General features: G+C 40.8%; 2 protein-coding genes across 3 annotated transcripts in view; both read left to right on the plus strand.

Annotated features, from left to right (window-relative positions):
- The first annotated feature begins 524 nt into the window (after nucleotides 1-524).
- hpdl (4-hydroxyphenylpyruvate dioxygenase like) lies at nucleotides 525-5,016 on the plus strand. Of its 2 annotated transcripts, XM_005816269.2 has the most exons (5): nucleotides 525-1,227; nucleotides 2,370-2,536; nucleotides 2,621-2,772; nucleotides 3,876-4,003; nucleotides 4,278-5,016. In XM_005816269.2, exons 1-5 carry the CDS (start codon nucleotides 533-535, stop codon nucleotides 4,462-4,464), a joined length of 1,329 nt encoding a protein of 442 aa, XP_005816326.1. In that variant the 5' UTR covers nucleotides 525-532; the 3' UTR covers nucleotides 4,465-5,016. The 2 variants fall into 2 exon arrangements, with proteins under 2 accessions (XP_005816326.1, XP_023196207.1); XM_023340439.1 differs by lacking the exons at nucleotides 3,876-4,003; nucleotides 4,278-5,016 and adding an exon at nucleotides 2,896-3,544 and having other exon boundaries at nucleotides 2,621-2,817.
- A 2,993-nt stretch (nucleotides 5,017-8,009) lies between these two features.
- Nucleotides 8,010-17,795, plus strand: part of fam53b (family with sequence similarity 53 member B) — a 31,258-nt gene continuing 21,472 nt past the window's right edge. The window contains exon 1 of the mRNA XM_023340597.1: nucleotides 8,010-8,181. The gene's annotated coding sequence lies outside the window, so the exon portion shown is untranslated. The remainder of the gene's footprint in view (nucleotides 8,182-17,795) is intronic.

Raw genomic sequence — 17,795 nt, forward strand, 5'->3', positions numbered from 1 at the left:
GACTGAAAGACTAACACTTATCGTCAACTAATCATCTTATTTTTACTTAACTGCCTTTTAATTTCATTATAATATGTATTTTTGTCTTAATAATATATGAATCATTAAGCCATGAATTATCTTCAACTCAAAATAAGATACAACCAATATGAAAATTGTGTCTTTATAATGCACAATTTATAAAGACACAATGACATGTAACCCATTTATCTCAACATTTAAATTAATTCATTAGTGTTAATCATAATAACTAAAGAGTGTTTCGTTAAGCATTTGCTTCATCAAAAAAAAATACAGACTGTGGATATGACTCCCTTTAATTTAGTTTTCAGTTATTATTATTATTATTATTATTATTATTATTATTATTATTATTATTATTATTATTATTATTATTATTATTATTATTATTATTGAGTGGTATAGCGCCATTTGAGAGTCTGTGCAAACCAAGTCCACACGGCGCGCCACCTTCCTTCCCGGCTTACAAATGATGCGCACCCCGCATCATTTGTAAGGGGAAAGGGGAAACATGGCAGTTCCCTTGCGCCGTTTACACCACGTTTCGCTTCAAGCTTCTAACGGGCTGAAGTTAGCCCACGACCTTGTGTCAAAATACAAGTTTAATTTGTTTGCCACCAGACTGACTGACAGGTCAAGGCAGGTGGCTTTCCGGAAGGGAACGTCCGTCTTCGTTGTGAATGAGGGACACCTTCAGGGCAGTGTGGGTTTGAATGAATGGCCGCAGGACGGTGGAAACGGTGAACACTCCGATCATCTTCCCCGAGTCCACTCGGAGAAACACAAGCTGAGTAACCCGTCGTATCTTTACGATGTTCACACCCACCATCCGGTGGACTCTGTCAGTAACGTGTGTTTCGAGGTGGAAGATGTGGAAAGGTCGTTCAAGGTGCTCCGCCAACTGGGCTGCAACTTCCTTGTGCCTCCCACGACAGTCGAGGACGAGAATGGTCTCGTCACCTACTCTGTGGTTAAATCGGTTGTGGGAAATGTGTGCCACACGTTGATTGACACGACAAAATACAGAGGGACCTTTTTGCCTGGGTTTACTATCACTGAAAAGGACCCGAGCTTGCAAAAGGAGGACTTGTCTTGTCCAGTTACCCATTTTGATCACATAACTTATGCCTGTCCCAGAAAGTCATCCCACCAGGTCATGGGGTGGTATGGGAAGCTTTTTGGCTTTCAGAGATTTTTCATTGATGGGTAAGTAAAGGCAAAAATAACGTATGGCAGAGTGTAGTTATGCACAATCAAGCCACACTGTTTAATCAAAAATGTCATTCCTCAGTCAAATTTTGTTCTTCGGATGGAAATGTAATTTTTGTTTGGAACACTCAGAATGACAACTGTATTCAAGTATATTACATTAAATTACTTCCAATTCACTTGCTGTAGCGTATGCTGTTTATTAATGTTAATGTTAACGGCAGCCATGTTGTTAAATAATGCCATTTTGTTGGTTTAAGTTGCACTTAGAGCTCACTATTAACCTGTAACTTGGTTCATGCTCAGCTACGTTGGGATTTTAACATTGGACAAGTTTTGACATTTCAAATTCTTCAAAGATTAGATTGCTCCTTCTCCAGCCCCAAAAATAAAAAATTAAAAAATTGAAGGTAAAGGCTCCATCTTACGCCCTGCGACAGACTGGCGACCTGTCCTGGGTGTACCCCGCCTCTCACCCGAAACATTCGCTGGAGATGGGCACAAACACCCCTCATGACCCCACTAGGGAGAAGGGTGTACAGAAAATGGATGGATCGATGGATGGCTCCATCTTACACAAATAGAGATGGTTTGAAAAAAAATCCCTTCTCTCTGAAGCTATTGTCTACATGCTAATTATAGTTGTTTCTTCTTTTTAAAAAAAAAAAATATATTTGTCTCTTTATTTGTAATGAACACTGTTGATTTGAGCGTTGAATAAGGCCAAAGTTGTAATGAATCCTTTAGTGCCACTTACTGGTGAGAGACGGTTATTACTCAACAGTAATATCCATCGTATATGTTGGTATTGAAAACAGAAAAAAAAGAGAAAAAAAGTATCTTCTTTTTAGCGACCAATGTTGACATTTAATACTCAAACTAGACAACTTTTTGCAGATTTGTGTAATTAAAGTCTCCAAAAACAACAACAAAAAACTTCCTTCTTATCTGCAAAATCATAATTTCCTAGAGCTACATGACCTTGCTATGTGTTTTTAAAAAAAATCTAAAACCACAACCACAAAAAATGAATCCCTCATGGAAAAAGCACCACAGGTATTTTTAAATGAATGGTTATTAGAACAAGCATTACGAAGTAATTTATCCCAAGGTGAACAACCCTTTTCTGTTTTTTGTAGCAATGAAGATATAGATGAAGGTTTCGTGGTGAACCAGGAAGGCGTCGGACTTCGACTCACTGCCATGCAGTACTGGAAGTGCAGCAAAGCGGGCATCGCTCTTCCCTTCCCTGACAAAAAAGAACCCGACTGCAAGTTTGTCATCGCAGAATCACTTCCTCATGAAGGTACAACAACCCGGCTGACCTTTCAGATTATTCTACAGTTCATCGTCGTCACAGCTTCTGAGTGCATCACTACTCATATATTAGGCCGCAACCAGGTGGACACCTTCTTGGAGCAGCACAGAGGGGCAGGCGTCCAGCACGTCGCACTCTACACCAAAAACATTGTCTCTACCGCGCATGCAATGGCTGAAGCTGGAGTCCAGTTTTTCTCCCCTCCTCCTGCATACTACACAGAGGTTTGCACACGCCTTATTGCAATAAGAGAGAAGGAAGTTCAGAAGGTCAGTTTTATTCAATGCTGTCTTTTTTTTTTCTTCAAAAGAAAATAAAATCAGAGTTGGTTTCACTCCTTTTTTTAGCCTCTCTATGCAGATTTCCTGACACAGCTCAGCTCATAATCAGTCTCTTCAAGGCCACCACACCGCCCAGGACGGCCAGGACAGAGCCGCTCTTTGTTCATGAAAACAACACAGACAGAGACACAGATATGCAGAGTCTGGTTTGCATGTCATGTGTTCATTTGAGTATTTTGCTTTAAAAATAGAAACTCCTAATGAGTTTATTTGACAGTATGATACATTTCAAGCACTTGTCTCCATTAATTCTGATGATTATGGCTTACAATGATCCACAAAAGGCCACTGCTACAAAAGCAAAAGAATAACTGCAGACTGAAGAATGATTGTGAAGCAAAACATATTCAGATGATTGTTGGAGGAATGCACTGTGCTTTATTACATGTTTTTACATTTTTAATATTGGGGATGCCTTATTTGATTTTATTTTTTAAATTTTCAAATACATTTAGAATTTTCTTACCCGAATACCCACCTATTGTTATTATTAAGGACTTTCTGTCAGAGGAGATCTTGCAGATGAGTAAATGAAATAATAAAATATTGTTTTTAAATAGCTAATGTACTCAATGACGGTATACAGTTATGGTTAAATAAAAAAAAGACTCTTTCCTGAAAACTAAGTAGTAAATTTAGAAAATATCCTAATAAGTCAAAGCAAATAAATAATTTTTTCATACAATGAGAATATTTAATTTTTAAATAAAACCTGGAAATTTAGGGAGAAGCAACAACAAAAAGTGAGTTCAAATAGACAAGAAAAAAAAAGTTGGAATTGGAATATTATTAAGATAACAATATGGTTTACAATTCATTTCACTCTACATGTTTTTAACCATCGTCAGGAGAACCACACCGCTCTCTGTGAGCATTTCGATCTTTGTCCCTAATACCTAGATTGACTGTGGGCAACAGGCGCATTGAAAATCCATCCAACTGATTTGCAAACCAGTGATTCTTACACGTGACGTGTGCTCCGGCAGGTCGGAAAACAGCAGGAAATAGAGGAGGCGGGACTCGATCCCCAGAGGCTTTCGGAGCACGGCATTCTTCTGGATACGGACCTGCAGCAGGTTCCATCGTCACAGACAGGATGCAGCGAAAGCAGAAGGTGGGACACAACCAAGAATAAACTACTGGTTTATTCTCATACAACCAGTTGTGATAAAGAGTGAAAACCTTTACCAGGTCATCAGCAACTGTTTTATTTTGGTATTGACACTAAACTGTTCAATAAGAATATGAAGTAAGACTTTTATCCTGAACTTTAAATGATGTCATTTTAACTGTATGTATATAGAAAGTCAGTTTGAGTGCATATTAGTAGCAAAAGTCATATTAAAGGTGGTTCATAATGTGTATTAACCTTTCGGTTATGCTTTCAGATATCTACTCCAGGTGTTTTCAAAGCCCCTCTTCGCTGAGGATACCTTCTTCCTGGAGCTGATTGAGCGCAGAGGGGCGACGGGTTTTGGCGAAGGGAACATCCGGGCCCTGTGGAGGTCCGTGCAGGCGTACATGGAGAACGAGAGGAGGGATTCTCAGGGAGAGACTGTGCAGTCTGCTCACTAATGACCGCTCTGTGTTTTTTTTTTAAACGTAACTTATTGCATGCGTGTTTTATACATAATGTTATAATACTTAAACTGGAGGTTATATGCAAAGGAGCTAAAAGAAATGTATGAAATAATCATAAAGCTGCTCTTTTCATGTTGTGTCGGTTGCTGTCCTTGAACATGAATGTAATACTTGAAGGGGTGTTCTCTGTTTATCAAAGCAAGCCAAATGAACTGAAAGCAGCTGTACCTCAATAAATCGATTTTCCACCGACTGAGAAGACGAAGCTCTGCAAACTGAAAAGTTCCAGAAACCTGCAGTTTGTTTTAGATGGTATCACACATGAGGCTTCCTCTAATTACATCTCAAAACACTTCCTTTGTGCATCGCTTTGCAAATCTATTCAGTCATTTGCATTTTTCACATTTTGTTTTACATCTGCAAAGTTCAAATGATTTTATTGGGGTTTAACATGACTGATCAAAACAATGTATTGCACAATTGTAAATTTGTTGGAATTTGATAAGTAGTTTGCAAAATGTTTTACAAATAAAAATTTAAATAAGGTATGACATGTATTTTTATTTAGCTACCGCCTGCCCATCTAAAAAATGTTAATTATTCACACATTAATTTAATTACATTTAAGAGGCGGCACACACTCTTGGTGTTGATTTGCCACCATGGATGTTTCCGGATCCTTCACGAACCGTCACTGGGCAAACAGCTGCCCCTCTTCCAGACACAGGAGCTTTATTAAATCATGATTTGCCAGCGACTTGGGTTTGGATCCTCTGAGAGGGAAACCTTGAAACCCACTGAGATGAGTCTGTTCACTTAAATTTGGCTATAAACATAATGGGTGAGGATTAGTGGGAAGAATAAAAGGCAATGAAACCTAGATGGGAACTCTATGAAAGCCATATGGTTCTTTTTATGTCCCGACTATAGTTACAGGACCCCGCTGGGTAAAAGAAATTTCAACAACCTATTAAAAGACAGTTCTTAAAGTTGTGCACTTCTAAATTTTGACAAATGGTGTCAGTGTTTTTCTTTTAATCAAGCTGGTTGTTTTCGCAAAACAGATTCTCAGACAGTTTGCATGTTTTTGTGTGAAGGTGGGATGACACACACTTTGGATATGAATAGTAACTCTTTTTTTTTTAATCAGCTGAGAAACTAATTGCCACATATTTAGAAAGTTATATGGTTTTACTGGATTGATTTGACACTTTGCATGAATGCCAACCTCTACTTGTAATAAAATGGGAATTGTTAGCCACAGAGGGGATTAACTGTTCATTAAAGTTGAGAAGCGATTGCTCCTGTAACAGGAGTTCTTCAGCCATCTGTCCCTGGCCAGTGTGAGCCGCAGATGGCACCCAGCATTATGCAGGGAGCTCTCTGGAAGATTGCTTTATTTTATTTTTATTGTTTTTTACTCGGAACTAACAGTAAAACCATGAAAAGTAAGAAAAATCAAACAATAAAAAATTATTGCAATTAGTCACAATATCCATTTTTTATAATACGTTTTGATCACTTTTTGATTCTTTTCTTGTAACATGTTTGGTAGACACTGCCCCCTATGGTTTTCACAGCAACAACACACCCAGCCTACTCCTAATTTCTTGTAGTCAGCAAGTACAAATAAACATAAATTGATCGAATAAACATTATTTAATCATCTGCTTTTTATCTATGATGTTTAAGTAATCAATATATATTCATGTGATAAATTAGATGTAATTAAACATACATAGTTTAGGTAAATAGACAAATGATCAAAACAACCCACACACCCCACCCCCCACACACATTATTCATTAGTTTTACACATCACAGTCAGTGGATAAGAATAACTATCAGTTAAAATACTTTGTAGGTAACCAATCAAGTCAGGGTCTACCTGATGAGCCATATTTATAGTTTTAAATAATTCATGATGTAATAATTCATAAAAGTTTTACCAATTATAGAAAAGGTTATGTATTAATTCATATGTTTAATTCAAGGTTTATTTAACTACATGATTATGTATTTAAGAAATTAAAGTCATTTATGAAAAATGTGAAACCTCTTTTCTTTCATGTATTTCTTTACATTTTATGACTTTTGTCCCCAATACTGCTCTGTATGTGATCACTAAAGAAGTGCACTCTTCCAACAACTTAATTCTATGCTGGTATCCGATATTGTGTAGGAGGCAAATCCGGGGTCACCCAAAAAGCAGGCAAAAATAAAAGCAGACAGTCTAAAACCGAGCAGGACAGTCTGGAGAAGATTAGAAGAACACAGCAGATGTTACTCCTTGATTAACAATAGTGCCTGCCACCCTTATGAGGCCCAGTTAGGCGAATTCATTATGCCCCCTTTGGAAATGTTTTCAACTTACTGTAAAAAAAAACAACTATTTTTGTGCATATAACAGTAGGCGAAGGTTTATGGCGAAGGTGGTGAAGGTTTACTTAAGTATTCATAACAATAAACCACAATATCTTATGGCTCAAAATTGTCAGATACTTGTTATTATTATTCTTCCATTGCAATGGTATTCAAATATCCAGAACCTTTAGACATAAATGTCACATTACAACCACAAACCTCATTGGATTTTAACAAGGTTCTGTGATAGACCAACATGAAGTAGTGCGTGTTCTGAAGTGAAAGAAAAACAATATTTTTCCTGCACTACACAAATGTAGTTTTCATGGAAGAGCAGCAAGTAAAAATCAACTGTTGAAAGAACATTTTAAGGTTTTCTGCACACCGTAAAGAGGACACACTAAATATGAGGAAGAAGGTGTTCTAGTCTAAAGAAAGCCAAACTGAACTATCTGGTTTACAGTAACAATGCAAACTTTGGCATAAAACTAACACTGGAAACACCATCCCCACAGCATCGTACTGTCACCTCTTTTTTGACACTGCAGATTTATTTCTTCAACAGGGACTGCATTGGTGTGAAGGTATTTTTACCCATTTAAAGTGTGAAAATGGGTGGGCCATTGACTAGTCTTATCATGATTAAAAATTATTTAATAGCCTTTCAACACAGTTTGTGATTTGTGAAAATGCAATATGAAAAAAAGGATTGAATTTCCTTAAAGATGAATTGACCCTGTTAATCAATCAAAGCTACTTATTATAGATATGTTCACTTCTTATTACTTATCCATCCTACATTTGGACTGAGAAGAATGATCAGGATCTCTGAAAGAGACGGACATCCCACTATTATTTTGCCTGACTCAGAAGTTGTGGTTACTTTTCATTACTTCAAGGGGGTTAGACAACTGTCTGAAAGGATGGAGGGGTGTTTCTCTCAACAAAAGTCAATTCAAAGTAAATGTTTTCCATTCGTGTTCCTCAAACTTCAGTTCAGAAAATATAACAAATTGAACTTTTGAAAATAATACAGACACTGACCGTTAAGTGTGAGATTTAAAGGTGTTTTTAATCAAATGTAAGCCTCATCCCCCCCCTCCCCCTGTATGAGTGGTATCGTCCACGCAAGTCGTCACAAGCTCATTAGCGTGTAGTTCTGTGGGACAGTAGAGTAGTGGGGCAGTGTTGTAGTTAGTAGAGAGCAGCTGAAGTGAGCTGTTCCCTTCGCTTCCTACCTTGTTGTTGTTTCTATTTTTTGCGAAAAGGAAACTCGCCATGGCTGACAGCAACTAAACAGCTGCTCTGAATTGTTGGGAATCCGAGGAATTCATCACAGTGATGCTTGTGAGTTGGGGATTTTGTTCAAATGTTAGCAACATTGCTCAGAAAACTTACTGTAACATCTATAGCTACACTACAAACAATGTTATAATTCGTTTTGAAGCTATGTTACTCCTAAATTATGAGAATTGCCATTATTATTGCTAGTGGTAGCGTCTTCGGGGGAGTCTGAATAGTTTCTGTTAGCTTAGCTAAAGTTTTCCTCATGAGAACTGCCATAGCTGTGTCCCTTTGTTTTGTCTGTTTTAGCACTCACAATTTCCTCTTTTAACAATTGTTTTTATAAATGAAGTCAGCTCCTCTTTTACTATACTGTATCTGTATAAGACCTAAACAGTGAGAAATATGTTGGAGAAACTTCTCAAAAGTGTTTTAAAATAATAACCATGCACATGATTAGTTAATAAACCTTAATGAGAGGTGTTAATTAAGTTTATTGCATCAGATGCTGATTATGAAGGACACAATCATTTTAGTATGGTTTCCTCCTTTGTAAGACATTCAAACCAAGCTGTTTGGTTGTTTTTTTTTAATGAGTTTTTATTGCAGCTGAATACTTACTGACACCACCTTATTTTATGGCTGTACTATTTGTCCTTTGACTTTTGGTTTCAGACTGTGGCACTGCAGCGGAATGTGGTTGTCTTATCATTTTGAAAGCCGGCTTGCTCCTCAGAAATGAAGTCAGGGTTGGCTGACACACATCCTACAGATTCAGCAGTTTACCATCCCGGCACCATAAACAAAAACAGAGAAACGTGAACACTGAAGTGTCCTACATGGCCGCAGTTGTGACTGTTAAGTCTTTGCAATCAAATTAAGTGTTTCACTGTTGAAGAATTTCACATTTTCTGCATGTAAACATGCCCTTGTACGTTACAGTTACAAGGGCTTGGCTGATTTTGTCAAGTTCAAAATCATATTCTTGCTGTGGTTTAGTTCAGTTCCTCTGCCAAACCCATTTCCCTTTCATTAGAAATGGGGTTTTAATAGAGTGTACCAGTCACTTGTGGACTGGCTCAGTTTTTTGGGCATTTTTTCTTGTGACAAGAGCCATCCAGCTGGAAGGTTAGCTGCAGGTTTGTGTGAAAAACTGTTGAACGTTTTAACTTGTACCCATAAGAGGGTTGCCAATCATCAAGACTCGCAGATGATTTACCTTTCATTTTTAGGTACCACTGGAAATACTTAGTCATAATCTTAAAACATATTTTAATTCACTTTTAACAACATTTAGACATGGTATTTGTTATCAAGCTAGATCAGGCCACAGATTCTTTAACAGATATTAGTTTTGAAGCCAGATTTGAAGATTATTCCCATCTAAGATGAAATAATTTTTTTTAAGTTCTTAGTTTTTATTTATCTATTATAAATAAAATGACCATTTGAGCTTGAAACACATCAGTGTCGAACACCAATCAAAGCCTATACCCAGCCCATTTGTCGGCGCATCTGTAATTTCAGCTCCTTTTAATGAGATGCCCCAAAGTTTGCTGAAGTCGCCAGAATTCCCGTCATGGATCATGGCGTAATGTAGAGCTGCTCCCACCCCACCTGTTGCTGCATGTCCGCTGGTCAACTAGCTCAAAAGTAGACTCCTAAACTAAACGACACTATGAGTGGGGCTGACTTCTGGCTGGTTATGCTAGCAGGTACCCTGATTAATTAAGCAGATAATATCTGGTTGCTTAACCCCCCAGGGAGTAGGAGCACCACAACTATGTCAAGATTAAAAGGATGATATTCTGCACATATACTACATTAAGTAATTATTTATCCCCAAGTCTATTAATCAAAATTATATTAACAAATATATGACGTAGAGAACATGATTATAGATGTAATAAGCCTATCAGCCTATTGATTAACCATTCCTGCCAATTCCTATTTTGTACCATTAGCTGTTGTGTCCCCTTATCCACTGTGTAATTAAGAGACTTTGTTAGATTTAGCATTCAAGCGGACAACTTTCTTCTCCAACTTGGACAAGTTTGTCCAAAGCCTCGATTACCGAGCTCAACAAAGCTCTTGTTCTGGACAAATGTATACAGTGCAAGCGATTATGTATGAGATAATTAAGCGACGAGCCAGCTTTAAGAACCTGGGCCTCCCTGGCTGCCATGCGTAGCCATGCTGAGCTTTTGTATTTATGGTAAGTGGGCAGCTGCATGCCTGTGAGACCTTGGCTGTACCCCAGGGCCTCGACTGAGCCCGATAGCTGCCATTGAAGCCTCCCGGCCATGCTCATTTCTGACTATTCACTCACAGCTTTAAAAAATGTGGAGCAAGCCTCCTGTATGACTTGGTTTAATTTCTGTGAACGTGTTGGGCAGCTGTGTGCTTGCCAGCACCCTACAATGTGTTTCATAAAGTTCCTTTCATTCAGTCAGCCTCGACAGTACTAAGTACCACCTGCTGCTCACTGGGAGCTAAATAATGACCCCAACAAAGGAAGTTTCAGGTTTCAAAAACCTGGAGTTTTCTCTGTGATGTGCAATCTGCTGCTGCAGTGTAAAAAAAAAAAAAAAAAAAAAAAAAAAGCAGAAATAGATGGCTAGATTTCAAATTTATTTCATATCAGAGTTTCAGTTTCTACACAGATACACAAATATGACACTTTTTTTTCTTCTGTTAATTACTTGCAGTTAATGAAAACGCCCAGTTCAGTTTCTGAGACAATTACAATATTACAAAAACATCAAAATAAAGGTTTTTAGATTCTTTTTGTTTTGACCTACATAACCATGGAGAAAAATTGCTGACATGGCAGTTGTCCAGCAGACAGTCAGAGACAATCCACAAGTAGGGTAATCCCAAAAAGGTAATTGCTGTACAAGTCGGCTATTCAGAGTGCCATATCCTAACATAATAATGGAAAATTATGTGGAAGAAAAAAATATGGCACAAAAAGTTGAATAGAATCCAACTTGCTTTGACATCCAATGAACCAAAAGATTTGCATAGAAATGTGGGCCTACTGGAAGGTACGTACAATACAGAACGTTCATTCAACACGTGGCTTATTTTGTATGTATGACTGCATCAGTGTGACATGACATTTAGAATTGCTGGTAAAACCCACATTGTTTTAATAGCTTCTGTTGGTAGTCTGTCAAACTGGTAATTTCACAGTTCTAGGGCACAAGCAAGAGGTCAAGTCTCTCCAAATTACCACTCAGTGTGTGGCAACTTCACACTCAATATCAGGCACCTTAAATGCTGTGCAAGTTTTTATTCTTCCACTCAACTTTCTCTCAAAAACATCCTGCCTGTGGAGGAAGTCAGTGTTTGTCTGCTGGACAACTACCAAGTCAGCAGTCTGTTTTCTGTAATCATATGACATAACATGGTCATGACGTAACATTTCTGTGTTAAACATCCTTTTTCTTGGTCTTATGAAATATTACAAGTTTTAGAGAAACTCAATTCAGTGCTGAATTTTTATCAGCTGTAAGCTGTAGTCTTCAGAATTAATAGTAATTAGGCCCGAGCAGCAAAGCGCTGCGAAGGCCTATTGTATCTGTACTGTTTATTATTAGGCCCGAGCAGCAAAGCGCTGCGAAGGCCTATTGTATCTGTACTGTTTATTATTATTATTAGGCCCGAGCAGCAAAGCGCTGCGAAGGCCTATTGTATCTGTACTGTTTATTATTATTATTACGATTCTTCCCACCTCTTCGTGTGCCTTTTTGGGGGCTTTATCATATTCAAAAACTCACCAAACTTGGCGGTGGCGACTAGAAAATTTAAAAATTTTGAATTTTAAGGTTGTCGCAAAAATCGCAAAAAAAATTGCTCAACGGCGGCAACTAGCAATTTTCTGTTGACACAATGGTATGAACGTACTTCATCGTAGAGACATGAAATTTGGTACACTTGTAGAGCTCACCAAAAGACTCAGAACTTACATTTAATGTTATAAGCCAACTATCACAGAAAGTCGGCCATTTTGTATTGAACGTCCATTTTTTACCTCGATGTTGACGTTTACAGCCTTCGTATTTGATCGAACTCCTCCTAGGGATTTCGATTGATCGACTTCAAACTCGGTCAGTCTGATCATAAGGCATGTTTGATTTAAAGTTATCAAATTGGTGAGTTTTGGAGCATGTTGAAGGGGGGTTAGCAGGGGTCAAAGTTCACCTACTCGCCATGAAACACGAAACTCTTATATTTCCTATATAAAAACACATAGAGGGACCAAACTGTCAGTGATTGATCGGCATCGGGTGCCCTACAATACCCTATGGTGAAATGATGACATCACTTAGGCCACGCCCCCTGAGAACAGGAAGTGTCATGTTTTACTGTGAACGGTCGCTATCTTAGCCCTTTGACCTAATCAACATGAAACTGTGTCCAGAGACAGAAGACATGTTGGTGTGTTGTGGATTCCAACCCCGACCGGCTTTGACATAGCAGGTGGGCGTGGCGGCGTGGCGAAGTGACCTGTAACGCCGTTGCCATACGTTTGGCTCTGAATTCCACAATTTCGGGCCCAGCTGCTCCAAACTCACTAGGATGGATCCTTATCCAGCTACCGACAGGAATTCATAACAAAATTTGGTGGGCGTGGCCTAATTTCCCTATAGCGACCCCTAGAGTATTTTAAATGAACAGCCCCAGGCCATGCTTTATCCTAGAATTACGAAACTTGGTACATATGTGTATCTTTTCAGGACGTACAAAAAAGTCTCTTGGAGCCATGCTCTAAACCCAACAGGAAGTCGGCCATGTTGTATTGAAGGTCCATTTTGGACCTCGAGTTTGACGTTTACAGCCTTCGTATTTGATCGAACTCCTCCTAGGGATTTCGATTGATCGGCTTCAAACTCGGTCAGTCTGATCATAAGGCATGTCTGATTTAAAGTTATCAAATTGGTGACTGTATGAGCTTGCTGAAGGGGGGTTAGCAGGGGTCAAAGTTCACCTACTCGCCATGAAACACGAAACTCTTATATTTCCTATACAAAAACACAGAGAGGGACCAAACTTTCATTGATTGATCGTCATCGGGTGTCCTAAAATACCCTGTGGTGAAATTATTTTTTTAAGTAGGCCACGCCCCCTGAGAACAGGAAGTGTCATGTTTTACTGTGAACGGTCGCTATCTTAGCCCTTTGACCTAATCAACATGAAACTGTGTCCAGAGACAGAAGACATGTTGGTGTGTTGAGTAATCCAACCCCGACCGGCTGCGATGAAGCAGGTGGGCGTGGTGGCGTTGCGAACGCCGTCGAATTTCGTTTAGCTCTGAATTCCACAATTTCGGGCCCAGCTGCTTCAAACTCACTAGGATGGATCCTTGTACACCCACCGACAGGAATTCATAACAAAATTTGGTGGGCGTGGCCTAATTTCTCTATAGCGACCCCTAGAGTATTTTAAATGAACAGCCCCATGCCATGCTTTATCCTAGAATTACGAAACTTGGTACACATGTGTATCTTGTCGGGACGTACAAAAATGTCTCTTAGAGCCATGCTCTAAACCCAACAGGAAGTCGGCCATTTTAGATTGAATTTCATTTGACCTCGATTTTGACTTTTACAGCCTTCGTATTTGATCGAACTCCTCCTAGGGATTTCGATTGATCGACTTCAAACTCGGTCAGTCTGATCATAAGGCATGTCTGATTCAAAGTTATCAATATGGTGACATTTGAACATGTGGAAGGGGGGTTAGCAAGGCTCAAAGTTCCCCTGTGATCGACTGTGTAATACAAAGGGCTTTGTCATGTGTAGGGCAATGCTGCCCTCTGGTGTCGAATTACTGAAATAATGAAACTATTTCAGTAATTTCAGTAATTCGACACCAGAGGGCAGCATTGCCATACGGAATGACAGTTCAATGTTGAATTGAAAAGGAAAAAATTAAATAATTTGTAATTCTAACACAAAAACTGACAGAGACACCAAAGTTTGAGTTATTGATCATTATCTTGTGTCCAATAATATCCAATGGTCAAATGATGACATCACGTAGGCCACGCCCTCTGACAACAGGAAGTCTTGTATTTTACTGTGAACGGTCGATAGCTTCTGCACCAAACTTTGCACGAGTGACCCTGGTGAGATCCTTGACGACCCTATGTCATCATATTATGACGTCATCTAAGCCCCGCCCCCTCAGAACAGGAAGTGCCGTTTTTTTCCTTGGAAAGCTCCGTTTATGGCTCTCTTGACCTAATCAAGATGATTCGGATGATAAACTCTGTCAATGCTCGCTGCTGGCTGAACCGTGTGGACGTGGCCAAACGGCGAATATCAGTCCCTCGCCATATGCATACGTTTGGCTCTTATTCAGGCATAGATCATCCGATTGGCGCCAAACTGGATCTGTATGACCTTTGTTCACCTCTAAAGAGCCCAACGGGTTTGAAATGTAATTTGGCTCCACTGCGCCCCCTAAGTTAATACATGGGTTGTATCTCCTCGACGCATCGACCGATCTGCGCCAGATTTTTTGACAGTCGTCGGGGAGCGCTGCCGAACGCATTCACGCGTGTCGCCTGGTGGACGGGCGGGGAAAATGCGCGACAGCTTCTGCGGTGGCTGGCGGGCGGCGGTGCTGAAAACTGCGGCGGAGCTTCTGCGGTGGGGAGTTGGCTGCGGCTCTGGAAATTGTGCGAGAGCTTCTGCGGTGGCCGGAACCCCCGCGGTGGCCAATAGGCCGGAGCGGCGCTTGCTGCGAGGGCCGCCCGAGGCTGCTTGCAGCTTTAATTATTATTCTTATTTTTCTGCCCCCCCAAAGAGGCGCCTTTTTGGGGGCTTTATCATATTCAAAAACTCACCAAACTTGGCGGTGGCGACTAGAAAATTTAAAAATTTTGAATTTTAAGGTTGTCGCAAAAATCGCAAAAAAAATTGCTGAACGGCGGCAACTAGCAATTTTCTGTTGACACAATGGTATGAACGTACTTCATCGTAGAGACATGAAATTTGGTACACTTGTAGAGCTCACCAAAAGACTCAGAACTTACATTTAATGTTATAAGCCAACTATCACAGAAAGTCGGCCATTTTGTATTGAACGTCCATTTTTTACCTCGATGTTGACGTTTACAGCCTTCGTATTTGATCGAACTCCTCCTAGGGATTTCGATTGATCGGCTTCAAACTCGGTCAGTCTGATCATAAGGCATGTCTGATTTAAAGTTATCAAATTGGTGACTGTATGAGCTTGCTGAAGGGGGGTTAGCAGGGGTCAAAGTTCACCTACTCGCCATGAAACACGAAACTCTTATATATCCTGCACAGAAACTCACAGAGATGCCAAACTTTAAATTATTGATCATCATTAGGTGTCCAAAAATACCCTGTGGTCAAATGATGACATCACTTAGGCCACGCCCCCTGAGAACAGGAAGTGTCATGTTTTACTGTGAACGGTCGCTATCTTAGCCCTTTGACCTAATCAACATGAAACTGTGTCCAGACACAGAAGACATGTTGGTGTGTTGAGGATTCCAACCCTGACCGGCTTTGAGATAGCAGCTGGGCGTGGCGGCGTGGCGAAGTGACCTGTAACGCCGATGCCATACGTTTGCTTCTAGATTCCACATGTTTCGACCGAGCTGCACCAAACTTGGCTTGAGTGATGCTGGTGTGATACCTGAAAATTCTATGTCATCAGATTATGACGTCATCTAAGCCCCGCCCCCTCAGAACAGGAAGTGCTATTTTTTTCCTTGGAAACTTTCATCTATGGCTCTCTTGACCTAATCAAGGTGATTCTGTGTTGGATGACAGATAGGAAGTTGGTCTCGCTTGCTTTAAAGTGCCAAGAGTTTTCAATGGCGGCAACGCCGTTCGTATACGTTTGCCTCTACATTCCACATATTTTGACCGAGCTGCATCAAACTTGGCCTGAGTGATCCTGGAGGCTTGCCCGTCAATCCTACGTCATCACATTATGACGTCATCTAAGCCCCGCCCCCTCGGAACCGGAAGTGCCGTTTTTTTCCTTGGAAAGCTCTGTTTATGGCTCTCTTGACCTAATCAAGTTGATTCTGTGTTGGATGACAGATAGGAAGTTGATCTCACTTGCTTTAAAGTGCCAAGAGTGTTCAATGGCGGCAACGCCGTTCGTATACGTTTGCCTCTACATTCCACATATTTTGACCGAGCTGCATCAAACTTGGCCTGAGTGATCCTGGAGGCTTGCCCGTCAATCCTACGTCATCACATTATGACGTCATCTAAGCCCCGCCCCCTCGGAACCGGAAGTGCCGTTTTTTTCCTTGGAAAGCTCTGTTTATGGCTCTTTTGACCTAATCAAGATGATTCGGATGATAAACTCTGTCAATGCTTGCTGCTGGCTGAACCGTGTAGGCGTGGCCAAATGGCGAATATCAGTCCCTCGCCATATGCATACGTTTGGCTCTTATTCACGCATAGATCATCCGATTGGCGCCAAACTGGATATGTATGACCTTTGTTCACCTCTAAAGAGCCCAACGAGGTTGAAATGTAATTTGGCTCCACTGCGCCCCCTAAGTTAATACATCGGCCGTATCTCCTCGACGCATCGACCGATCTGCACCAGATTTTTCGACAGTCGTCGGGGAGCGCCGCCGAACGCATTCATGCCTGTCGCCCGGTGGACGGGCGTGGAAAATGCGCGACAGCTTCTGCGGCGGCTGGCGGGCGGCGGTGCTGGAAACTGCGGCGGAGCTTCCGCGGTGGGGAGCGGGCTGCGGCTCTGGAAACCGCGCGAGAGCTTCTGCGGTGGCTGGAACCCCCGCGGTGGCCAATAGGCCGGAGCGGCGCTTGCTGCGAGGGCCGCCCGAGGCTGCTTGCAGCTTTAATTATTATTCTTATTTTTCTGCCCCCCCAAAGAGGCGCCTTTTTGGGGGCTTTATCATATTCAAAAACTCACCAAACTTGGCGGAAGCGACTAGGCGGTTTAAAATTTTTGAATTTTAAGGTCGCCGCAAAAATCGCAAAAAAAATTGCTCAACGGCAGCAACTAGCAATTTTCAACAGACCCATTGCTATTCACTTACTTCATCGTAGAGACTTGAAATTCGGTACAGTTGTAGAGCGCACTAAGACGCTCAGAATTTACAAGTAATGTCATAGTGCAAGTATCACAGGAAGTCGGCCATTTTGTATTGAAGGTCCATTTTTTACCTCGATTTTGCCGTTTACAGCCTTCGTATTTGATCGAACTCCTCCTAGGGATTTCGATTGATCGGCTTCAAACTCGGTCAGTCTGATCATAAGGCATGTCTGATTTAAAGTTATCAAATTGGTGAGTTTTGGAGCATGTTGAAGGGGGGTTAGCAGGGGTCAAAGTTCACCTACTCGCCATGAAACACGAAACTCTTATATTTCCTATATAAAAACACATAGAGGGACCAAACTGTCAGTGATTGATCGGCATCGGGTGCCCTACAATACCCTATGGTGAAATGATGACATCACTTAGGCCACGCCCCCTGAGAACAGGAAGTGTCATGTTTTACTGTGAACGGTCGCTATCTTAGCCCTTTGACCTAATCAACATGAAACTGTGTCCAGAGACAGAAGACATGTTGGTGTGTTGTGGATTCCAACCCCGACCGGCTGCGATGAAGCAGGTGGGCGTGGCGGCGTTGCGAACGCCATCGA

Source organism: Xiphophorus maculatus, chromosome 10 (genome assembly GCF_002775205.1).
Source record: "Xiphophorus maculatus strain JP 163 A chromosome 10, X_maculatus-5.0-male, whole genome shotgun sequence".
In the NCBI taxonomy this organism is placed as follows: domain Eukaryota; kingdom Metazoa; phylum Chordata; class Actinopteri; order Cyprinodontiformes; family Poeciliidae; genus Xiphophorus; species Xiphophorus maculatus.